We start from the raw sequence: 23,437 nt of genomic DNA, 5'->3' as shown, positions 1-23,437 counted from the left end.
GAGATAAAGAAATAAACCAATGTAAATAAAGTTAAATCAAATTTTTAAATTATATACCCAATTGCTCGAAGTCAAATGGATATTTGCTCAAGGCTTCAACAATATCATTCATAGTGGGACGAAGTTGAGGATCTGTTTGCCAGCCTTGGTTCATCAAATTTTTCAATTCAGAGGGACACTCAATTTCCAAATCAACTAACGCTGGTCGAATACCTGCAATATTTATAATTGAATTTAGATTGCCATACAAATAATCGTAGTTAATATTCGTACCCTTTTCAACTCGCTGACATACAATTAAATCATTGGAACAATCACTGAATGGGATTTTACGTGCAAACAGTTCATGCAATGTGATCGTCCAACTGTAGACATCGCATTTGCCGGTGTATTTTTGACCACTGAAAACCTGTTGTGTAAAAATTATTAAATAATTGTTAGATTTATGAACGATGATTTAAGAATGTTTATATTCTTAAGGTGTCATCTCTAGCTATCGGCCTGTTAGCACGCTGTCATCTCTAACGCTACTAGAAACTATGGGCAAGTTAACAAATTGTCGAGATCTTAAACTACGGACATTGATAAAGCCGATTGACACAAAAGCAAGATATACATATTTTATATATGGTTTTAATATTATAAAAACTTTTCTTCATAAATACCTCCGGTGCCATGTAGGGGGGCAGTGCCGCTGTTTTTGGTCATCATACTGCTCAGATATCGAACTGTGCCAAAATCACAAATCTTGAGGCTACGATGTTGGTTGTCAAGCAGCATGTTGTGAGGCTTTAGATCGCGATGAATCACCGCAATGGGAGTCATAGCATGCAGATAAGCAACTCCCTGAGAAATACAAACTATGTATAATTAACTACAATATTGGAGTTAATCGCGATGTACTCATACTTTAGCGGCCTGCAGTGCCCAGTTAATGATGTGATTTATTGTATAGGTTGCCCTTGGCATGCTGTACAATAAATTAAAGAGTGATCCGCCATCCACATATTCCATAACTAAATAGTGAACATCTTGATTTATTGCGGTGCCATGTAAAAATATAATATTGATGTGGTTAGCTCGCGAAAGTTGTTTGAACTCTCTTTCGAAGTTCTCATCAGATACGTTCAGATTAATCCTTTTCACAGCTACATTTTTATTACGATATATTGCCTTATACACTTTTCCGAAGCTTCCAGATCCGATCTCCTAAATATAGCGATGAGTTAATATTTTAATGACAAACGTTTTATGTTGAATCATACATCACCCAATGTTATTTGCTCAAAATCGATTGTATTCATTTTGAATTCTGCACTGAAATGTAGATTACAAATTTTGCAGGCAAGCAAATAAAAATTATTAGTTTTTTGAGCGATAAGATAAGAATAATTTTCAAGTGTGACCGACGTCGTCGAGTAATACTGCAAATGCAACTGCAATTAACTCTTTTTGCTTCAACATTTTTTATATTTAGCTGCACATTGCCTTCATATGCGTCAACATGGCACAATCAAAAATTTGTCATGAGCTATTCTGATAATTTTAAATAAGCAATTTGAACCGCCTACATTTGCGTAATTATTCTGCAACCCTAACTACTTAGCAAGCAGTTGTTGTCAGCCTTGGCTGCAGAAATCCGTAGCGTAATTACTTTTTAATAATTGAAATTAATGCATTAAACAATTCAAATCTTTATATTAAATTTTAATTTTTTTTTAATATTTTATAAATTCAAAAGCAAGTAATATTAAGTAATCGCTGCTGCGATCATAATGCCGCTAGTAAACAGCAAGCAGTACTCAAAACTATTTCGATAACTGTTTCCAATTATAACATCGCTAGTGAAAAGCAAGCAGTAGAAAAAATATATCGATAATCTACAGGCCAATTGTTTCGTCACACTTGCGAACAGCTGATTTCGCCGGGACTATCATAATGTCGTTAGTGAATCCATTTCGCACCGCGTTTCGTCTGCCCAGTCGAAATCAAAGAATCAATTGGTTCCCTGGCCACATGACCAAGGGAATGCGACAGATACAACAGAAGCTACGAACGGTTGATTGTATTGTTGAAATTCACGACGCACGCATTCCCATTGCCGGTCGTAATTCGCAGTTCTTCGAGGCAATCACGGGTATGTATATACATACTTATCATAATTGACTCCATCATTTTTTTCAATTGCTAATATCATACCTATCTTTAACAGGAAACGGAGTCAAGCCACATATATTGGTGCTGAATAAGATCGACCTCTTGGGCTCTACTAAACAACAACGTGAAATTCGAAAACAGCTGCAATCGGAACAACCCGAACTTCGGAATATTATCTTCACCAACTGCAAGGATCAGCGTAATCATGGCGTACACGATATTCTGCCGCTTGCCACCAAATTGGTGGCCGAAAGTAGCCGCTTCAACAGGGCACAAAGTGCCGAGAACAACATCATGATTGTCGGCGTTCCAAATGTTGGCAAAAGCTCCATCATCAATGTGCTGCGCAATGTGCACTTGAAAAAACGCAGTGCAGCTCGTGTCGGCGCTATTGCTGGCATCACACGCGCTGTGGGTGAACGCATTAAAATTCAGGAGACGCCGCCGGTTTATATGATCGATACGCCCGGCATACTGCAGCCTTCGGTGACAGACGATGAGATGGGCATGAAGTTGGCGCTAGTTGGCTGCCTCCCCGATCACATTGTCGGCGAAGATTTGATAGCGGATTATTTGCTATTTTGGCTAAACAAACATAAACGCTACGAGTACGTAGAGAAAATGGAACTGCAGGCTCCTAGTGACAACATCAGCGCAGTGCTGGCGGAATACGCTCATAAGCAAGGCATGTTCCATCGCGTCAAGCAATTTAATGGCCAGGTGGAGGTCATGACCAATCTGTTGGCTGCCTCGCGTAAATTCATCAGCTTCTTCCGCACCGGTCAATTCGGTCCCATTAATTTGGACGAGCAATGTACTTAGCAGCACTATGGCAATTATATTTTAAGTATAATAATTTTGTTAGTTATATCATAAATGAAATTATGAAAATGTTACGATCTAATTTAATCTGTCTGTCTAATTTTCCACCATGGGAACATCGATGGCAATGTTTCCCACACCCGGCACGGGAATGGAATAGCACACTCCAACGCTATCCATGTCCGCACCTACAACTGTATCCGCAGCATGCTGTGGCACCACTGGCAAATCCATTGAGGTTTGTTTTGCCTCTCCAGCACTCAGTACTTGATCACTGTCGACATTGCAGATGGCAGGTTCCACTGTATCGGTTGGCGCACTGCTGACTGCGTAGCCAGTTTGAGCAGCGATGGCACGCAATTCTCGTGGAACACCCTGCATGAGCTTGTCGATGTTACTGGTATAGGGTGCCATCTTTTCAAAGTACTCGATTAGCATTTCGGGGTTCTTCTCGGACACCAGGGTGCTGGACACCAAATCAAATTCATCACAATATTTCCACCGCAATAGATACTTGATTTCGCCGGTGACATCTGTAGCGCCCATAATTTCGGCCAGCTCCAGGCCACGATCGTAACCACGCGGCTTTTGGATTTCTTCGCACTTTGGTTTCTTTTCTCCGCGTTTCTTTGACTTGGCTCGCGTCTCCTCAAAGCGTTGTATGAGTGCAGGGCAGTCGCAATTTTCTTCGGGTTCCCAGGTATTATCCCCCGATGGATAGCCGCGCCATTTGATGAAATACTCAACCTTGCCATCGGCAGTGATGCGCTTGTCCACAATCCGCTCCACCACAAAGTTTGATTCGTTTTTAACCATTTTACGCGAAGATGCAAACAATAAAATGTTTGTTTATTTCTCCGATACACAAATTGATTTACTGATGCGAGTCGATTAACTATCAGAGTTGCAATAAATTCGATAACTCTGAGATTCTATACAATCGATTGTGCTACGATATATTTTCTAACGCAGTAAGGACATTTTGATATTCCGCGGCTGAAGTACACATTAATAGGATAACGTTAAAAATATTTAAATTTACAAATTCATTCATTTAAATTAATGCTGTATTTATAAAAATCCCAAAAATCGTAGCGTAACATAATCCTTGCTTCTGTGTGAATGTCATTTTTCAAGTCACGTTTCTCGAATTCAAAACAAAAAAAAATATTTTCTTTCAATATTAAAGTTAAAAAATGAATGAAAAAATTGGAGAATTATTTGATTGGAATCCTATGGCTGAGGATTTCTACGATGAGAAATGCAATAAATATGATGATATAAACGAAGGAACTGTGGACGAAAAAATAAAAAAGGATCGCGAAAAAAACCAAATGCAATACCCTTATTTAATTATACGAAAAGATACGCAGCTTATAACGGATACGTTGTTGAGGAATTTCTTTGGTAATGGATTAATTTACGACATCGAATTTAAGTTTAGATCGCGACAATATTTCGTTTATTTAAATAGCCTGTGGTAAGAATATTTTAATAATTTTTTTTTGCGATTTGAATATTAACACAAACACGCTTTTATCGTAGTTCGCTTGAGGCAGCTATAACTAAAATTCGTCAATTTCCGAATATCATAAATGTGCAGCAGGGTCGATCAATTCCCATACCATGCGATCCAACTGATCTTGATGCAGAGGAAAATAAGGAAAACGAGGCTGCTGTATCCATTGCAACCCCACCTACAGATGACTCAAGTCCTATAAATATAGGTTCCCGCACTATTCAAGTGTCGCCAACGAATAACAAACATCCCGAATTCTTCAAGATTCCTATAGTTGTCAAATCCGACTACACGGCCAAAAACTCTTTGCTGGCTCTCAATGATCCGAGCTCACGTTATCTAAATGTTAGATACGAATTTGTGCTGGAACGTCATGGAGCTTACGTGTTGCAAAAGGCAATAGAGAACAATCAGGCTATGCTCCACTTGCGCTCGGGGCGAAGAATTGTCATGTGAGTGCTGCACCAATCTTATGGATATATTTTTTAAAACACATCTTATCACGGTTCAAATGCAATTTTAGAGCAACAAAGTATAATTTCGGCATATACATTCTTTGTTTTTCAGCCCTAATAAACAATTGTTGGAAACGCCATCAGATGGGAAGATAAAACTTGAGGAGCTGTTCAAAAAATGCTTGGCTTGCAAGTGCTACACCGACAACAGTTGTCGTTTCTGTCAGATGCCATTCTGTAATCCCACTTGCTTCGAGGCGCTGCTTTCCCAACATAATCAGAGTTGTGAGACGGGCAAGCCACCGCTAATTGATGACACAATTGTCTCGCAGTTTAACAAGATAAAGCTCCCAGCAACTGGTACCAGCGTGAAGATTACAGCATTTGAGCAGACGGATGTGATCTATGTGCGATCAGCGGATATAAACGCTGATGTGGCATACCACAAAGTGCTCGCCGATATCTGGACTAATGGCAAATCTTTGCCACAGTTGCAGAAATTGCCACAATGCGGACAGATTGTCATTTATAAATTTGAGACAGACATTGTCAGAGCCATGGTGCTGAATGTGGACAATGCTAAGGCCATCTATGTGGTCTGTGTTGACTTTGGCAGTGTGGAGATCACAACGCTGGACAAGCTTTATGAATGCAGTGCTTATTTGGCGGCTTTGCCTCGATATGCTGTGCCCGTCATATTGCGCGGAGTGCCTAACCGTTGCTTCCCTCCCAATCTGCTTGAAATGTTGTATGAAGTGGACCACAACAACACATTTGTGATGAAGTACGCAAAGAGTGATTATGATGAGGCGAAAGGCATGCAACGTGTGATTCTAATTGAGAGCGAATTAAATCGCAGTTTGAATCGCTTGATTAAAACTATTTTAACGCCAGTGGAGCCTTCTCTTTCAGAAGCGAGTTTTAAAGAGGATGCAAGTATTTTGAATAGATTAGTCTGGAGAAATTATTTTGAGTTGCTATGTATTTACAGTATTTGCGGCACGTTCATTTGCCCACTGGCAAAAACTTGGATGTGGTTGTAATGGACAACAGCTTTCTAAAATTTGGCATGGTTCACTGCACCACCTTGGACTTTGCCTACGAGATTTCGCAAATTCAACGTGAGATACAGCACTATGGAGAAGCATCCACAACCGATTCGTATGCTCCACCGTAAGACTATGACCACTAACAAAACACACATTTCTATTGATGTCGTTTAATTTTAATTAGGAAAAATGAATTGTGCATTGCGCAGTATCAAGGCAAGTGGTGCCGTGGACTCTGCATGGAGTTGGTGGGCGATGGTTATCCTAGCATCTTATTTATAGATTACGGCAATATTGTGCCAATATATGTTGAGAAAATTCGCCCATATCCGCCACAATTTACATTCCCTATAATGACCACCGAATACGATTTAAATGGGCAACCGGAACCAAGTGTTGAACTATTAGCCCGTATGGAGAAACTCCTAGTACCTGGCTCAATTATCAATTGTGACGAGATTATTTACAACAAGGACGAGAATAATTACTCATTGCGCATTGAGTCCTTGATGGAGTAACATTCCAAAGTATGTCTAAAACATCTTAACCAAATGGCTTAACTAAATATATAAAATAATAATATAAATATAATAAATAATATAAATTACAGTTAAATCAACATTAAAATAATACAATTTATTAATCTACAAAAATTATAATTTTTTTTTTAAGAATTATATTTCTGATCCTGCTAAAACTTCTTCCTGCTTGCTAAACACGAAACTTAGGCTTGTCAATTCGTCATTTTGAAAAGTTTCCTGAAAAATACAAAGTAATGTATATTAACAATTGATTATAATATAAATATTACCTTTAAAAACTCTTGACTAAATGGTGGCTCCCACTGATTCCAATGCTTTAGAGGCTGCAAAGAAATTAATTTAATTTACCAACTTATCAAATATGCATATAAAATGTAACTACTTTGTGATCAACTCCTAGCAGTGCTTTAGTGGGATTCACACGATTGTTCAATAAATCTATCACAGATTCGCAACTTTCGACCAGCTCCAAGTGTTGTTGAAACATTCTCTCCTCTAAGCAGCCAGCAGTTATTAGCGTATAAATTCGTGTGTCAACATCTGCTGCCAATAGCCGAGATGCCGCCGATCTTGTGCTATAGTTGTAGAGTATCATATTTTTGCAGCCAGTTAAACGAAGTGATGGCAACTGATTAGCATCAAGAAGCGCAACTAATGGATCCATTTCACCGGTTCTATTAAAGTTTTCGGCATGCTCTATATTCTCCACTTGTAGGTACGGCACTTCCCAGCATTGGCAGTAACCCCTAATGATGTCCAAACATCTCTGACTCGTTGCAACAATTGCGCATTTTTCACCGCGAGCAACAACTAAATTGTCCAGCATTAGATGAACAAACTCAAATTTGGCAGAATCGTAGAGACCCAATTCTTGCCAGGGCGGCAAATGGGGCAACAATATTCGCGAGACGAATGGATGATCTTCTATATGTTTGAGCAGCACGGGATGATCGCAGATTTGTTGGGCGATTCTAAGCAGATCCGATGATTGCTTAAAAAGAGAACTAATGTAGCTGTAATTAATTGATGCTTAAAATATTATAATTACTTCTTTTAAAGTGCGACAATGATCGGCAAGGAGTTGTAGCGTGAGTCGTTGGATATCCGTTGGGGACAGCATGCAAATATATTCACGGATCTCAATGCGTTGTTCAGATTCCTGAGTTATAGGTTTAATAGTTGTTGCCAGTAACTCCAGCGATTGCTTTGGCTTTTTAAACATAATCTTCGGCCGCTGATAACTGATGGAATTATTTTCTGACTGGGACACCAGCTCACCGGTTGCTGTCTCTTGCTGTCGATACCAGTTTTCTATTTCTTCTTTGCGCTGTGCTAAGCATTCATCCACAGTCTTCAGTTCTAACTGTATCTCAACATCTCTCATACCAATTTCTAGTAAAGCATTTTCCTGAAATTTCTCCGGTTTGAAGCAGGTCAGCACATCCAATGTTTTGTTTGTCTCGTCTTTTAATGTGGCACGTGTCGCAGTTACTTCCAGCGTGCCATTGCCTGTCCATATCTTGTGTTTCTTATTGGACTGTTGCCGCCACAGCACCAGAAAGATGCGTTTGTCTTTTAGTGGATTCTCTGCATCGTCATAGCGCCGAGGTCCAAAGTGTCTATACCCGCCAGAAGTACCCCATTTCATCTGAATGCTTGGCTGCTCCGGTTCCTTGGCGACTTCCGGTTCAAGGGGAAGACCTCGCTTGGCCGCTCTTCGTGCTGAGGGCGCTTGGGAACGCCTCATGATTGGGATTCCTAAAAAAAAAAACTATAGAAAACAAAAATAAAAAAAACTAATTTTTTAATTTAATTTATCTTGTAAATCAACTTTTGTAATATAACAAAAATCATCTTAGTTCAATTTCGCTCTTCGTTTGTAGTGCATCTTAGTCTACGTTTTTAATGCTACATCTGGTACGAATTGTTTGTAGTCTTATTGTTGAATCTTCATTTTTCAATTTGTTTTTTTTTTCTTCTTAATTTTAATTTCATTATTAATTTCATAATAAAGAAATTAAAAAAGATAACAACGAAATAAAATGTATTTTAACCTACACAATAACAAAATCCGACTGGCAATCGCGGTATTCAAACATTATCGATAATTTACATCAGCTGACTGCATTTTGATCGATACATCAGCTAACAATCGGAAGCGATAGGCACGCACGAAACACGATGCAGCCAAATACATTGCCATTAATCGATGTATATATCGATGATATAAAAAAAAATACCCGAGCCGGCGTTTCCCACATCGTGGATTGTTGCCCACCTTATCCACATTGTGTGTAGTAACTCCGTAATAGTAAATAGCCTCACAGCCTGTTGCACACACAGACACCAATGTCAGCATGGCTTTCCATTGGTGCGACAACAACCTCCACACCACGGTGTTTACGCCGCGTGACTTCCAAGTGGAACTCTTGGCCTCCGCCTTTGAGCGCAACACCATCATCTGCCTAGGCCATCGCAGCTCCAAGGAATTTATAGCCCTCAAGCTGCTTCAGGAGATGTCCAAACGTGGTCGGCACACGGGCAAAGTAAGCGTTTACTTGAGTTGCCAGCTAAATACGGAGGATACATCAATGTACACAATGCTCACCCATCTCACCGATCTCAAAGTGTGGCAGCAGCGCGAGGAGCAGCTGCCACCTGATGATGAATATTGCTGGACGCAATACAATGTCATCATACTTCAGCCCAACACGTTACTTAGTTTGTTTAAATCGGAAGCGCTTCTGCTAAGCCAAGTGCAACTCATTGTGCTCGAGGATTGTCATGATAGCGCAGTCTATCGCACCATTTTACCCATCTTCGAGCAATTTATGCTGCCGGTGCAATCAGATGAGCGACCTCGCATCTTGGGCTTGGCCGGACCATTGCATAGCGCTGGCTGTGAGCTGGAAGAGCTGAATGCCATGCTAGATACGTTGGAGCAGCGCATGATGTGTCGCATAGAGACAGCAAGCGATATTGTCACGGTGCTGCGTTATTGTGCCAAACCGTTGGAGTATATTGTGCAGTGTGCTCCCTTTGAAATGGACCAGTTGTCCAATGTGATAGCCGACATTCTGAATACGCATAAATTGTTCCTTAATGATCATCGCTACGATCCCTTCGAGATCTATGGCACCGATCAGTTCATGGAGGACTTAAAGGGTTTGTTTTTGCCGTCGTAAATGTTGTACAATATTTTAATTATGGCTTTTATTTTTAGATATTCCCGATCCCAAGCTAGATCCGCTCAATGTACTCGATTCTCTGCTCGCTGTGCTGCATGAGATGGGTCCGTGGGGCACACAGCGTGCCGCCCATCATTTCTATCAACGCATCGAGAAGCTCAAGGTGAAGACACCACACGAACGGCATTATTTGCTCTTCTGTCTGGTGAACACAGCCTTGGTCCAAGTCCATGCACTCTGTGATCAAACATTCCAGAAGCAGCTGGCCGAAGAGCCACGCTCAACCATCGAACGCTACTCCAGCCCGAAGGTGCGTCGGCTGCTCAAAGTTCTGCGTTGCTTTAAACCAAGCGAGACGCATCATCAGACGGATGGAATGCGAAAGATGCGCCATCAGGTGGAGCAGGCGGATTTCAATAAATTGACGCATGCACTCAAAGCTAAATGCCAACTATTGGAACAGCAGGTAGAGCAGCCAAACCCAGAGACACGTACGCTTGTTAACAATCTGGAGCAGCTGTTGCAACCGGCAGAGAGCAAAGAAGTAAAGGAGACGACTGTTAAGAGTAATGTAGAAGAGCCTGCGCCTTTGCCACAACCCTCGGCGACGAGCACAAGCAAGTCCAAAACCGGCACACAGACGCACACGAGAAGACGTGTCCACTCGAGGCGGCACAACCGCTATCAGCATGATTCTAGCGAAATGCTGTGTGCAATCATCTACTGCAATCAGAATCATACGGCACGTGTGCTCTTTGAACTGCTGACGGAGATGAGCCGACGTGATCCAGATCTCAAGTTTTTACGCTGTCAGTATACCACGGATCGAGTAGCTGATCCCACCACCGAGCCCAAGGAGGCGGAGCAGGAGCATCGACGCCAGGAGGAGGTGTTGAAGCGCTTTCGTATGCACGATTGTAATTTGCTCATTGGCACTTCGGTGCTGGAGGAAGGCATCGATGTACCCAAATGCAATCTGGTTATACGCTGGGATCCGCCCATCACCTATCGCAGCTATGTGCAATGCAAGGGTCGAGCACGCGCTGCTCCCGCCTATCATGTGATGCTTGTGGCACCTAGCTATGATGAGACGCTACCAACGACAGCTGACGCTGCAGTGCAGTTGAACGAGCAAAGTCATCGTTTCATTTGCGCCACATCGTCGGATGAGGCACAGCAGGAGTTGGACAGCGATTCTGACGACTCGGCTCTTCCCAATTCTCTGGCTTCGGATCCCTATACATTTGGCACGGCGCGTGGCACTGTGAAAATACTCAATCCCGAGGTGTTTAGCAATCAGCCACCCACGGCATGTGACATCAAGTTGCAGGAGATTCAGGACGAAGTGCCAGTAAATAGTTTATTAGATGGCGGCAACTCAAGCGATGAAGCCATCAGTCTGACAAACACCACGCCGAGCGACAGAAGTGCCGAGCGACGTCCCAAGCAACGCTTCGAATGTGAATTAAGTGCAATGCCAGAGCCGGAGATGACGACGTCGTCTGGCGACACCAATGAAAGTCTGGCCAACACGACGCAAGCACTGGTTCATCAAATGGCGCAGTATCGCGAGATTGAGCAGGTAAGTCGGATATTTAATGTAGATAATTCTTGTTATAGAAGTACAAATTAGGAGAGACACCATTAAGTTCACATATGCGTGATCAAACGATAGAGGTCTCAAATAATGTTCAAATGTGATTGGGGCTTCTGTCTTCGATGAGCACTGGTTGTTATACGGGCTATGGTTTAAGTCTTAACTTAACTGAGAAATACACTCAGCAATTTTCTTATTATTTTATATATACTATATTAACCTATAATTCGCTTACAGATGCTTCTCTCAAAATGCGCCAACACGGAACCAGCAGAGTCCGAGCAGCAGCAGGCAGAGCGCTACACAGGCTGCTTGGCGGCCTATCGACCCAAGCCACAGCTGTCGACGGGCGCCTCGGTGGATCTCAGCACAGCCATAGCCCTTGTCAACAAGTATTGCGCCCGCTTGCCCAGCGACACATTTACTAAGCTGACTGCACTATGGCGCTGTGCACGCTCCGAGCGTCAAGGTGTCACACTCTATCAGTACACATTGCGACTGCCCATTAACTCGCCATTGAAGCATGATATTATTGTAAGTCCAAGCAGCCTCAAACAATTTTATTACTTTTACTAATTTGCTGTATTTTTTACCAGGGTTTACCAATGCCAACACAGACCTTGGCACGTCGACTGGCCGCGTTGCAGGCCTGCGTGGAACTACATAGAATAGGCGAATTGGATGATCAGCTGCAGCCCATTGGCAAGGAGGGATTTCGCGCCTTGGAATCGGATTGGGAATGCTTCGATCTTGAGCCCGAGGATGAGCAGATTGTGCTGCAAAACGATGAACCACGTCCGGGCACGACGAAACGACGTCAATACTATTACAAGCGCATTGCTTCCGAGTTTTGTGATTGCCGACCAGAGGCTGGTGTGCCCTGCTATTTGTATTTTATCCAACTGACGCTGCAGTGTCCCATACCCGAGGAGCAAAACACACGAGGTCGCAAAATCTATCCACCCGAGGAGGCCCAGCAGGGCTTTGGCATACTCACGCAGAAACGTATTCCGAAGCTGAGTGCATTCTCCATATTTACGCGCTCCGGCGAGGTGAAAGTGTCCCTAGAGTTGGCACGCGAACGAGTTGTGCTAACACAAGAGCAGATCGAATGCATAAACGTCTTCCTTAACTATACGTTCACCAATGTGCTACGACTGCAAAAGTTTCTCATGCTTTTCGATCCCGATTCCACCGAGAATTGTGTGTTCATTGTGCCCACCGTAAGGACGACAGAAGATGATCGTCTGATTGACTGGAAATTTCTCGAACTAATACAAGCCACAGGTAACATGATGCCACAACCCGTGGCCGAGGGCGAGCGGCAAGCACAACCGTTTGAGGCACAGCGTTTTCAGGACGCGGTCGTTATGCCCTGGTATCGCAATCAGGATCAACCACAGTATTTCTATGTAGCCGAGATCTGTCCACATTTGTCGCCACTCAGCTGCTTCCCAGGCGACAATTATCGCACCTTCAAACATTACTATTTGGTCAAATATGGTCTGACCATACAAAACACCGCCCAACCGTTGCTAGATGTGGATCACACAAGTGCTCGCTTGAATTTCCTCACGCCACGCTATGTGAATCGCAAGGGTGTCGCCTTGCCCACAAGTTCTGAGGAAACGAAACGTGCCAAGCGTGAAAATCTCGAGCAGAAGCAAATTCTGGTGCCCGAGTTGTGCACCGTGCATCCGTTTCCTGCTTCCTTGTGGCGCACAGCGGTATGCTTGCCTTGTATTCTCTATCGCATCAATGGTCTGCTGTTGGCTGATGATATTCGCAAGAAAGTTTCCGCAGATCTGGGTTTGGGACGCCAAAAGATCGACGACGAGTCATTCGAGTGGCCCATGCTAGACTTTGGCTGGAGTTTATCGGAAGTGCTGAAAAAAATCACGGGAATCCAAGCAGAAAACAAACAAGGAGATCACCAACGAAGACGAGGAACAGCAGGTTAAAAAAAGAAGCTGAACCAGCAGAGGAACCCCAATTGGAAAAGGCTGCCAAGACTGCCACTGAATTGGTCATTGAAGGCGAAGAGCAGTTGGGCAATGCTGATGACTTCATTGAAATTGGTACCTGGTCAAATGACATGGCCGATGACATTGCAAGCTTCTCGGAGGGCGATGAAGATGAGGAAGACGAGGACTATTTGCCCAAGCTGCCGGCCAATGTAAAGTTCTGTAAGTGCAAGACATGTTGTTAAACTTTTATGAATCTTAAGCATATTGGATTTATTTTTACAGGCGATCAGCAAACTCGCTATGGATCGCCCACCTTCTGGGATGTGAGCAACAGCAGTGGCTTCAAGAAGTCGGCGAGCAATTCCAACCAGCAGCAGCCACGCAAGCCACGTGGTGCAGCTGCTGGAGCTGGCGGCTCTAAAACCGAAGCAAAGCCAAAGTATAGTTACTATGATTCGGATAACTCGCTAAGCTCTAGCTATGATGACGATGATCATGTGGGACCAGTTCGCCATTACTCCTCAGACGATGATGATGAAGCCGATGACATTGGTCACATTGAATTCACCTCAAAGAACGAAGCGGAAGCCATCGAAACGGCACAAGAGCTGGAGAAGCGGCAGAAGCAATTGTCCATCATACAGGCAACAAATGCGAACGAGCGACAATACCAGGAGACCAAGAATCTGCTCATTGGCTACAACTTTGAACAGGCGGCGCAGAAGAGCACAGCCAACTATGATCAGTCGATTGTACGCTTCAAGTCAGAGATTGAGAGCAGTGGCATGTTGGTGCCTCACGATCAAGACTTGGCGCTGCAGCGTAAAGAAGGCGTCTCATCGCTGGCCGAACAGGAAGCAGCTTGTCTGCAAATGGAGCTGCTCAAGGAACTTTTGCCATACGTAACAGAGTCACAAGTGCTGGCAAGACTTGATGCCAAGGGACAATTGCAGCTCTGCGATCTCATTGAGTTCAATATGGAGTGGCTTCATCAGCATCAGCAGACGGAAAATGAAAGCTATGATGTGTTGGGCTGTGGCGATAGCTTTGACAACTACAACGATCACGATCGACTCGACTTGAGCAAAAAGCAACTTAAGCTGCAGTTTAAGCTGGAAGTGGAAATCAATGCAGAGTCGGGCAGCAAGAATACCAAGACAGCATTAAGCAGTTTGCCTGGGGCCAGCTTTAGCTTCGATCATCAGCCAGAGCTGGAGGGACATCCAGGACCAAGTCCCAGCATCATACTGCAGGCACTCACCATGTCCAATGCCAACGATGGCATCAATCTAGAGCGACTGGAGACGATTGGCGATTCGTTTTTGAAGTATGCCATTACTACGTATTTGTACATCACCTATGAGAATGTCCATGAGGGCAAACTGAGTCATCTGCGCTCCAAGCAGGTGGCCAATCTTAATCTATATCGGCTGGGACGACGCAAGCGATTGGGCGAATATATGATAGCAACCAAATTTGAACCGCATGACAATTGGTTGCCACCGTGCTACTATGTGCCCAAGGAGCTGGAGAAGGCGCTGATTGAGGCCAAGATACCGACGCATCACTGGAAGCTGGCCGATCTGCTTGACATTAAAAACCTGAGCAGCTCCCAAATCTGTGAGTTGGTGCGCGAAAAAGCGGAGGCTTTGGGATTGGCTGCCAGCTTGGAGCAAGCTCCTACAGCTGGTCCACAGCAGCAGGCAACAAATGCTGCTGCTCTGGATGACTCTAATGAAACCAGCGATTTCAGTTGCTTTATACCCTATAATTTGGTGTCACAGCACAGCATACCGGACAAATCAATTGCGGACTGTGTAGAGGCTTTGATAGGCGCCTATTTGATCGAGTGTGGACCTCGGGGAGCATTGCTCTTCATGGCCTGGCTGGGTGTGCGAGTGCTGCCCTATCAACTGAAGCAACCCACGGAAGAAGAGCCAAGTAAACCGGGCACTACAAAGCCAAATGCCCAGAATATGGTCACCGTCTATGGGGATTGGCCAAAGCCGCGCAGTCCGCTGCTGCACTTTGCACCCAATGCCAACGCGGAGCTGGAGCATCTGCTCAGCGGCTTCGAAGAATTCGAGGCAAGCTTGGGCTACAGATTCCGTGATCGTTCCTATTTGCTGCAGGCTATGACGCATGCCAGCTACACGCCAAATCGACTGACTGATTGCTATCAGCGTCTGGAATTTCTGGGCGATGCTGTGCTCGATTATCTGATAACACGGCATTTATACGAGGATCCCAGACAACATTCACCGGGTGCATTGACTGATCTGCGCTCGGCTCTAGTGAACAACACTATATTTGCCTCGTTGGCTGTGCGACACGGTTTCCATAAGTATTTCCGGCATTTGTCGCCGGGTCTAAACGATGTCATCGATCGCTTTGTGCGCATTCAACAGGAGAATGGACACAGCATCAGTGAAGAGGTAAGTTGCGATAAAATAATGATTGTCAACAAATAATGAATATTCTAAACAAATTTTAGTACTATCTGCTGTCGGAGGAGGAATGCGACGATGCGGAAGATGTAGAGGTGCCCAAGGCATTGGGCGATGTATTCGAATCAATTGCAGGTGCAATATTTTTAGACTCCAGCATGTCACTAGATGTGGTGTGGCAGGTCTACAGCAACATGATGAAGCCGGAGATTGAACAATTTAGCAATTCTGTGCCAAAGTCACCCATACGCGAGCTGCTCGAGCTGGAGCCCGAGACAGCCAAATTTGGCAAGCCCGAGAAACTGGCGGACGGACGACGAGTTCGTGTCACCGTCGATGTCTTCTGCAAGGGCACGTTCCGTGGCATTGGGCGCAACTATCGCATTGCCAAATGCACGGCGGCCAAGTGCGCGTTGCGACAATTGAAGAAGCAGGGCTTGATAGCCAAAAAAAGACTAATTATGTAATGATGCAACTAACTCAGTAGTGAAATATTTACATACAATTCATATACGATGTAGTGTGTTGCTATGTAGTGTCCATATCAACATCTAATTGTTTTTTTAAATTCAAATATACCAATCTTCCCAAAAAATACCATATTGTTTTGCTCTTTGATTTCCAAGTAAATAAAATGCCATTTGAATAACCTTTGTGGATGTCATATACATTAGTGGGTTATGTATTTGGTTGGTACATATCGTGAATAAATTTTGATTATGGAATGACAAACTAAATCTATTTATTTTATGTATTTTATGTGTGAGTGTGTGTATTTGTTTATGAGTACTTAGATTCTTAGTAATTGTTAATATGGGCCTAACAATGCTCAATTGTTTTTTTTATGTTTCTTTACTTAGTTGATTGAATTCGATGAACTTTGGAACGGAAATGGATTGGCCGAAATATTTACATTATTTATAACCGATTGGAATTATGTGGTAATGGGGTGGGGCGGTGGAGGCGGATCTCCAGACAATCGTTGTTTTGTCAAATATATAGAGTCATACTTAAAAACTGTAATATGGAGAATTACATAATTTATAAAATAGGTAAATTTATATGTTGTATGTGGCTAATATACGATCACTAGCAATAAATTTGATAAGTTCTCTTTGTTTCATAAAAATCGTGATGCATTTTTTCATTATTAATTTTGTTCTTTTTTCAAAATGTTCAAATAAAATGGGAGTTTTGTGTGTTACATGTTGTTAATTGCTAATTTTGCATTCGTTTTACAATTAAAAAAAATTGTAACGCTTCGTAAAAGTTCACATTTGAGTATACTATAATTATATAATTGTTTCGTTAATTATGTTCTGTTGAATTTGTTTTTGTTTTGTGTTTTTAATAATAGTTGCATACTTTAACCTTACTTAAGTATAGTTTAGTTAATTAAAATTGTTTGGTATAATTGTTAATTTCATACTCGATATTAATTGTTCTTGTTCTCGTTTTTCTTTTGTTTTTTTTCTTATTCTTTTTTCTCTCTCTCACTTTCTCTCTGTTTCTTCTTCGTTTCGTTTTTTGTTTTACTCATTTCCTTTTTCACCGCACGTTCCTGCCTACGATTTGTTCAATGACTTCTTTATATATGAATGTTAATGCAAGTGTATTTATTTTTGTTGTAATTGTTCTTGTAATTTACGTCGCGTTTTTTATTTTTGAAATTTTGTTTACTGTTGGCATTGATTTTTGATCTAAAAAACTCTGTCTGCAATTGTTGGTAATTTGTATGTCAATTGTCGTATTTGAAAGAAGGAAAACCGAATGAAACTAAAGAACGATTGAAATTTGAGCAATTGGAAAATATTTTTGGGCACTTTCAAAATATATTCAACATACCAAAAGCTTTAGAAACAAAGTCTTTAATAACTCAGCATTGAACTCAACTCATTACGTATACGTAATCTTAAAACTAATAATATGCGATGTTTAATGTATATGTTTTAAATACGTGTGTATGTGTATGTATGTATTTTCAAAAATAAAATAATTGCATAAAATTTGTTAACAAAAGGTGTCAAAAACGTGTTTATTATTCGTAAATTGGTTGTGTGATATGTTTAAAAGTGTTGCAATTGTACAATAATAAATTAGAATGTAATAATAAATATAATTGTTGTTAAAAAACAAGCTGTCAAATTGAGTACATTTAAAAAAAAATATTGCATATAGGAGAGGTCAACTTAAACATTAAGACATGTGAACTGAGGAGTGGCATTTCGGGACGGTTTAAGTATTTTACAAAAGGTGTGTTGATAAATTATATATATCATATCATTTCGTATAAATATATTTTCGAGTATATTGGGGTCTTATATAGCGATCTCTGACACACAACATAATACACATAATAATAAGCTAACGTTGCAAATCGGAAACATAGAAGAAATCGTTTTGTTTGAAAGCGTAATCGTTATGTTTTGTGGGAGCTGATTCATTTTTGTTCGAAGTTGGTAACTTTTGATCAAATCGTCAAAATAATGTTTTCGCTTTTGTTTTGGGAGGGCGAGTTGAATGTTTGATTATAGATAGGTTACATGTATATAATGTATATGTATGTTTATATTTTCCGGGTAATGACTATGCGACTTTATGCATTCTATATTTGTTTTTTGTTTTCCTTTCTAGGTATGTCTGTAGTTGGATAGTTTTCATGATGGTCGTTTATATAAGTTTACGTAAAGTACAATTTATGCCAAAGACAGTTGACTAAGGATCGGCTACAATTTCCTTAAACGATTTACGATTATGCTTTTGCCATATACTATATATGTATGTACGTATATATGTTATATAGGTAGGTTAGGTATATGTTGGACACGATTTCAAGTTTATATTCGATTATATGTGAAATGCGGCGCAAGTATGTGTGTATGTGTGTGAGTGTGTTTATGGTAGATAGATAGATTACCTTTCGAAACAATATGGGGAGAAAACTAATTGGGAGGAAAAACTAACGTCACATAAACTAATTATTACCCAGTACAGTGGGAAAAGGGGAGTCGTCACAATTTTCTGTTTTTCGTTTTTTGGCTTCAAATATCTAGTCGAATTTATAAGAAATTCGATATTGAAAATTATTCTGTTTTTCTGTTGTTGTTGTTGAGTCGGATTCTAATCGAAATTTATATACGTCTGTGAGTGTCTGTGTGTGTGTGTGAGTGTATATGTATTGGTTGCTAGATGCTTATGTCTAAAGAACGACGTCAGGCAGGTCGTGCGGCCTTGCCTAGGCGCGCATTTGGTTTTCATGTACAATTTTCCTCTCCTTATAGTAGATCTCCTCGGATTCCTTGTCGCAGAGCAGCAAAACCACCGCACCAAACAGGAATATAGCTGCGCCCCAGCCGACGCCATAGGCCCAGCCAAACTCCCATACTCGTCGATTCGCTTTATGCATGAAAGAAAATGCAATTGGTGAGTTTAATTCAATTACGTTGTTATTAAATGCTTACCCATTGTGAGTTCGCCTGCAAAGCAGACTGGATAGACAATCAAAGCGGACAAAACTGCCAGCACTACAAAAAAGAGACAGATTTATTAATAATCTTATTATTATTATTATTATGAATTTAAAGTATAGAAATAAAAATAATTGGCCACACATCATTTATATAACAAGTGATGCAATTGTGTGAAATATACGTGTTGAATAAACTATATTGTTCTGAGTAAATAGACAAATAGAAATAATGAAATATATTTTCTGAGTTGATAAACTGTAAAACATAAAACTGATCGGCCTTTAACTAACAATTAAAATCTGATTGATATTGAAAACATAAAACTGATCGGCCTTTGGGGGTATTATACTAAGCATTTATGTTAAAAGACTTCGAGGCAACAACCGGAATTTTTGCATTTATTGACGTAGTTAAAGTATAATTTATACTTACATGAGACGAGCATGACGAGTACAGCTATTCGATAGAATTTATATTTGAGATTGTGATTCTGTGTCTTGAGACCCAATCCTGTCAGCACTGTGGCAATCACGTCCGTTATCAATGTGATAATGCAAAGCGCTGCAGTGGCCTTGATGTAGGCTATAAACCAAAAGATGGAATGATTAAAAACGTAAAATTAAGTTACAAAACTTGCAAGCTTACCAATATCGCGGGTCCAATAGCAGCCAGGAGGATCCTGTATATTGAATGGCAGCGGCGCCATCGAGTCCTCTTCGATGCAGTGCACAAAGAGACCTTGACGCCAGCCGGCGGCCATTAGCCAGTCTGTGGATGCCAGGGCCATGATCATAAGGACCACTACGATGACGCCACAGATAAATGCAATCACCTAAGATTGGAAAGAGTTGAATTGTATTGATATTATTAGAATAGAAAAAAATCTTCAACTTTTACGCACCTTGAGCGGCCTTGTGATTGTTATGGTTTCAATTGTCGTTGTCGGCGCCATTCTGTCCGCTCCAGGACGTAGTACACTTAATAGAAAAATGCCTAGATTAGTGCATGAATATGTGAGGTTCATGAGCATCAACAGAAAATGGAATATCAAATGAAACAGGTGCTTGGCACTTACCTTATAAACTAATCAGGCAAAACGTCTGCCTGCGCAAAATACTTAATTGGAATGCGTTGCAAATGCGTTTTGGTTAGTATATGGAGTATGTGGAGTATATATAATAGTTATATATATATATATATATTTTTTTTTTTGGGAGTAACGATAACTCTGGCTTGGAATATAACGAATCAAATAATTTAATTGCAAAATTTGCACTTAATTATTAATTTTTTTTTAGCGTTCAGCGGCTGCGATTTATGATTTCAAATGCGTTTTCAATTTCAATATGCTGGCGGCAGCCTTTTCAACATCTGTTGTTTGTTTTTTTGGATTTAAATCGGATAGCATGGAGGAGAGAGATAAAATTGGTATCATTCGATTAGTGAAGGCAGCTTTGTGTCTAGGTGTAAACCATAATAAAATACAATAAAAATAAATACAAACAATCAGCTGAGAAAACAAAATAAATATAGCAGCAACATGCAAAGCGACATTCCCAGGCAATCAAGAGTGTTCTATAAAATGGTATTATAATATAAAATGAGGGGAACCACAGGAAACAACTGACCAAATTCACGATCAACGTTTAAACCGACTACGATAACAGGGCAAAAATGAGTTACGCTTCAATAACTGTTGATTCGGTTCATTTGCGACTTGACAACAAAATTCTGATTACTTTCGTAATGATAACAGCCACAAGAAACATTTCTGTTGTCCCAATTTTGTTTTATAAAAATCTTTGCAGCAATCTTGTGCGAAATCAAATACTATATATAATGTAATATATTCTTAAAAAAAGATATTATAATTTACAAGATTTACAAAAATTTACTATATATAAATACAAATCTTATGTACTAAGAAAATCAGTGAAAATACGTCAATCATAAGATTAATTTAATGAATTTATAGTCGGGTTTTAAATTGGCCTTCCTCTTAATAGCTCTAATAAATTCCTCTTGTTATATTTTAAACATATGTATATATATATTTTTTTTAATTAAAATTATATAATTTACTAGGTATACAAAAATTTACTGAACCACAAAAATATGCAAAAGGATAACCATTCATTAACAGAATGTATTGTAAAAGTCAGTATTAAATTGATCGAACTTTCTGTCAGTATAATTTAAATAGTGTAATACATAAATCAATAACATTTAAATTTAATACCCATCAAATTAGGCCGATGTTGTAATCTTTTAGAATCTACAAATAAAATAAATGAATTTACCTAACTTTCTGTGTGTATATTTTTAAAAGCTTTATAATTTATTTATATTTGTATTTATTTCATCCAATGTTATTAAATTGATTGTTAAGCTTCAAATAATAAATAAATAAATGATTTATTGAAATTTCAGTCTGGTGTAATTCAAATAGCTTTCAATATCTACACAAATATGCAGTTGAATAAGTTTTCACATGAGAGATTAAATTTGCAAATATGTTTACAGCACAAATGTTTACTTCGACTGATAAACACTGATCAAATATTAATATTTGCAATGGTTGGGTGACAACTGAGTAAATTTGTCACGAGTGAAAAGGTAACTGAATAATATGCAACGGGAAACCATTAAAGCCAAATGAGGAAAAGTCAATGAATGATAAGAGGTGGGAGGTGAAGCAACCATAAAACTGCAACTGCAACTGCAACAACTGCAAGTCAATGCACAACATACCAAGCGCACATCATTAATTATGCATAGGGAAATGTCAAGAAGGTTGAACTATGCATATAAGTATAAGTTAAGTATATACATATATGCAGATGATGTCCAAAACAGACATTAAAGGAGGCGAGAAAGGAGGTGAGAGGAGAGCGAGTTTAATACTAGACAAAGACAACGAAAATTTGGCTAATTTCTGGGTTTCTATCGAGACGGGGGCCAGACAGAAGAAGTCTGGCACTATTTATAGCTGAACAATCGAAAAGATTTGCATACTATAGTATGTGTTATACCATCTGTGTGTGTGTCGGTCTGTTTGTGTGTGTGTGTGTGTTCTGAGCATGTGCGATGGGCATGGCAACAGGATCAGCATTTAAAATGGATAGCGAAAATGCAAAAACAAAATAGAACAAAACGAAACACAAACACAAAATAGAAATTGGGGCACGAAATCGACAATAACAACAACTGCAAGTAGAAATGGAACCAAAACAAAATTGCAGACAAAATACGAATTGTCCTCATTGTTGTTGTTGTTATTGACATCGTTGCTGTTGTTGTTGGCTAAATACCTTTCCTTGTAATAATCCAAAGTTACCGATTCGGAATCAAACTCTGAATAATCAGGCAGCGATTCGGCATCAAAGGAGCTCATTCCACTCAACGTATAATTTGGTATTACGTTCATTTTGTTAGTATTATAGATGCCAATGCTGCCTTGTTGATGTTGTAGTTGCTGTTGTTGTTGCTGCGTAGGCTGCATAGACTGTTGTTGTTTTTTATACATTTCCGTCATCTTTTTCGCTGTTATTTTTTCTCAATAATAATATTATCCACACGCACACCACATACGCACATACACTCTGCTCTGTTTTGGGGAAACCTTAATTTGTGACACAGTTTTAGATATGGGAAAAATAATGCACTGCTATTTTCTCTATTCTGTTTTCCCAGCTTTTCACTTTCGTCGTCTCTGGTTGTGATGAAAATGGCGCTGCCGTTGTCTTTTTAGTTGTGTATATATTTGCAATCTCTCACTTACGCTTATTGCTGTAGGAAGCGCTTAGCTTGCGTTTTTCACATTTTTACTTTAACAATTGCGCGATTATTTTTACATTGAAAATAAACAAAAATAATAAAAATAATTATATTTGCAGAGGGGTTGTCAACAATATTTAGAGGTGGAGAAACATCGACGACACTATCGACACAATCTATATATCGATGTTATTGCAATTTTTGTTAATTGGTATATTGCGGTATATTTTGCGAAACGAACTTATAGAGGCTTCTCATTTTAAATAGCCAAAAAATTTGTAAATGTAGCATTTATTCGCTCAATAAATGAGCAACCCATTAATTCTTCATTCGAAGTTATGTAAAATTAACATAGACAAGACACAACTTTATATCGATGATGTACTCTTAGTACTTGGTTTATAACAACAATAAGTGGCAACTCCATCGAAGGCAGAAAAACGTTAC

At 40.2% G+C, this 23,437-nt stretch overlaps 6 protein-coding genes across 9 annotated transcripts; 3 read left to right on the top strand and 3 right to left on the bottom strand.

The window, feature by feature from the left end:
* Positions 1 to 1,897: 1,897 nt before the first annotated feature.
* LOC133838135 (mitochondrial GTPase 1) lies at positions 1,898 to 2,979 on the top strand. The gene is made up of 2 exons (XM_062269120.1): positions 1,898 to 2,137; positions 2,213 to 2,979. Exons 1-2 carry the CDS (start codon positions 1,939 to 1,941, stop codon positions 2,977 to 2,979), a joined length of 966 nt encoding a protein of 321 aa, XP_062125104.1. The 5' UTR covers positions 1,898 to 1,938.
* On the bottom strand, positions 2,973 to 3,814 carry LOC133838139 (chromobox protein homolog 3). Its single transcript, XM_062269126.1, has one exon. It carries the CDS (start codon positions 3,793 to 3,795, stop codon positions 3,076 to 3,078), a length of 720 nt encoding a protein of 239 aa, XP_062125110.1. The 5' UTR covers positions 3,796 to 3,814; the 3' UTR covers positions 2,973 to 3,075.
* A 103-nt stretch (positions 3,815 to 3,917) lies between these two features.
* On the top strand, positions 3,918 to 6,578 carry LOC133838125 (protein vreteno). 2 transcript variants are annotated; one of them, XM_062269105.1, is made up of 6 exons: positions 3,918 to 4,000; positions 4,169 to 4,459; positions 4,525 to 4,950; positions 5,066 to 5,885; positions 5,945 to 6,126; positions 6,187 to 6,578. In XM_062269105.1, exons 2-6 carry the CDS (start codon positions 4,176 to 4,178, stop codon positions 6,518 to 6,520), a joined length of 2,046 nt encoding a protein of 681 aa, XP_062125089.1. In that variant the 5' UTR covers positions 3,918 to 4,000; positions 4,169 to 4,175; the 3' UTR covers positions 6,521 to 6,578. The 2 variants fall into 2 exon arrangements, with proteins under 2 accessions (XP_062125089.1, XP_062125088.1); XM_062269104.1 differs by lacking the exon at positions 3,918 to 4,000 and having other exon boundaries at positions 4,069 to 4,459.
* A 39-nt stretch (positions 6,579 to 6,617) lies between these two features.
* On the bottom strand, positions 6,618 to 8,485 carry LOC133838102 (uncharacterized). Its single transcript, XM_062269068.1, has 4 exons — positions 7,593 to 8,485; positions 6,927 to 7,535; positions 6,814 to 6,867; positions 6,618 to 6,760 (listed from the first exon to the last, which is right to left on the bottom strand). Exons 1-4 carry the CDS (start codon positions 8,289 to 8,291, stop codon positions 6,677 to 6,679), a joined length of 1,446 nt encoding a protein of 481 aa, XP_062125052.1. The 5' UTR covers positions 8,292 to 8,485; the 3' UTR covers positions 6,618 to 6,676.
* A 280-nt stretch (positions 8,486 to 8,765) lies between these two features.
* On the top strand, positions 8,766 to 16,263 carry LOC133838098 (endoribonuclease Dcr-1). Its single transcript, XM_062269062.1, is given in 8 exon segments — positions 8,766 to 9,709; positions 9,768 to 11,314; positions 11,567 to 11,863; positions 11,926 to 13,218; positions 13,220 to 13,300; positions 13,302 to 13,515; positions 13,579 to 15,731; positions 15,791 to 16,263. Coding segments are annotated over 8 exon segments (6,813 nt in total). The 5' UTR covers positions 8,766 to 8,901; the 3' UTR covers positions 16,211 to 16,263.
* A 913-nt stretch (positions 16,264 to 17,176) lies between these two features.
* On the bottom strand, positions 17,177 to 23,148 carry LOC133838107 (transmembrane protein 47). 3 transcript variants are annotated; one of them, XM_062269079.1, is made up of 7 exons: positions 22,995 to 23,148; positions 20,289 to 20,584; positions 20,115 to 20,206; positions 19,859 to 20,045; positions 19,646 to 19,795; positions 19,205 to 19,267; positions 17,177 to 19,139 (listed from the first exon to the last, which is right to left on the bottom strand). In XM_062269079.1, exons 3-7 carry the CDS (start codon positions 20,163 to 20,165, stop codon positions 18,979 to 18,981), a joined length of 612 nt encoding a protein of 203 aa, XP_062125063.1. In that variant the 5' UTR covers positions 20,166 to 20,206; positions 20,289 to 20,584; positions 22,995 to 23,148; the 3' UTR covers positions 17,177 to 18,978. The 3 variants fall into 3 exon arrangements, with proteins under 3 accessions (XP_062125063.1, XP_062125064.1, XP_062125062.1); XM_062269080.1 differs by having other exon boundaries at positions 20,115 to 20,190; XM_062269078.1 differs by lacking the exon at positions 20,289 to 20,584 and having other exon boundaries at positions 20,115 to 20,190; positions 22,525 to 23,144.
* Between the last annotated feature and the right edge of the window lie 289 nt (positions 23,149 to 23,437).

This window comes from Drosophila sulfurigaster, chromosome 2R (genome assembly GCF_023558435.1).
Source record: "Drosophila sulfurigaster albostrigata strain 15112-1811.04 chromosome 2R, ASM2355843v2, whole genome shotgun sequence".
Taxonomy (NCBI): domain Eukaryota; kingdom Metazoa; phylum Arthropoda; class Insecta; order Diptera; family Drosophilidae; genus Drosophila; species Drosophila sulfurigaster.
Note: the sequence above shows the minus strand (reverse complement) of the source record. Positions and strands in the feature narration are given on the sequence as shown.

What these genes read in the sequence shown, in the direction of transcription:
- LOC133838102 (XM_062269068.1), bottom strand. Translation starts at nt 8,291, where the DNA reads ATGAGGCGTTCCCAAGCGCCCTCAGCACGAAGAGCGGCCAAGCGAGGT. An exon ending in TGCTAGGAGTTGATCACAAA is followed by an intron (nt 6,868 to 6,926) that starts GTAGTTACATTT and finishes ATTTCTTTGCAG; the next exon opens with CCTCTAAAGCATTGGAATCA. An exon ending in TTAGTCAAGAGTTTTTAAAG is followed by an intron (nt 6,761 to 6,813) that starts GTAATATTTATA and finishes TGTATTTTTCAG; the next exon opens with GAAACTTTTCAAAATGACGA.
- LOC133838107 (XM_062269078.1), bottom strand. Translation starts at nt 22,748, where the DNA reads ATGACGGAAATGTATAAAAAACAACAACAGTCTATGCAGCCTACGCAG. An exon ending in CAATCACAAGGCCGCTCAAG is followed by an intron (nt 20,046 to 20,114) that starts GTGCGTAAAAGT and finishes TTCCAATCTTAG; the next exon opens with GTGATTGCATTTATCTGTGG. An exon ending in ACTCGTCATGCTCGTCTCAT is followed by an intron (nt 19,268 to 19,645) that starts GTAAGTATAAAT and finishes TCTTTTTTGTAG; the next exon opens with TGCTGGCAGTTTTGTCCGCT.
- LOC133838139 (XM_062269126.1), bottom strand. Translation starts at nt 3,795, where the DNA reads ATGGTTAAAAACGAATCAAACTTTGTGGTGGAGCGGATTGTGGACAAG.
- LOC133838125 (XM_062269105.1), top strand. Translation starts at nt 4,176, where the DNA reads ATGAATGAAAAAATTGGAGAATTATTTGATTGGAATCCTATGGCTGAG. An exon ending in TCGGGGCGAAGAATTGTCAT is followed by an intron (nt 4,951 to 5,065) that starts GTGAGTGCTGCA and finishes TTTGTTTTTCAG; the next exon opens with CCCTAATAAACAATTGTTGG. An exon ending in ACCGATTCGTATGCTCCACC is followed by an intron (nt 6,127 to 6,186) that starts GTAAGACTATGA and finishes AATTTTAATTAG; the next exon opens with GAAAAATGAATTGTGCATTG.
- LOC133838135 (XM_062269120.1), top strand. Translation starts at nt 1,939, where the DNA reads ATGTCGTTAGTGAATCCATTTCGCACCGCGTTTCGTCTGCCCAGTCGA. An exon ending in GTTCTTCGAGGCAATCACGG is followed by an intron (nt 2,138 to 2,212) that starts GTATGTATATAC and finishes TATCTTTAACAG; the next exon opens with GAAACGGAGTCAAGCCACAT.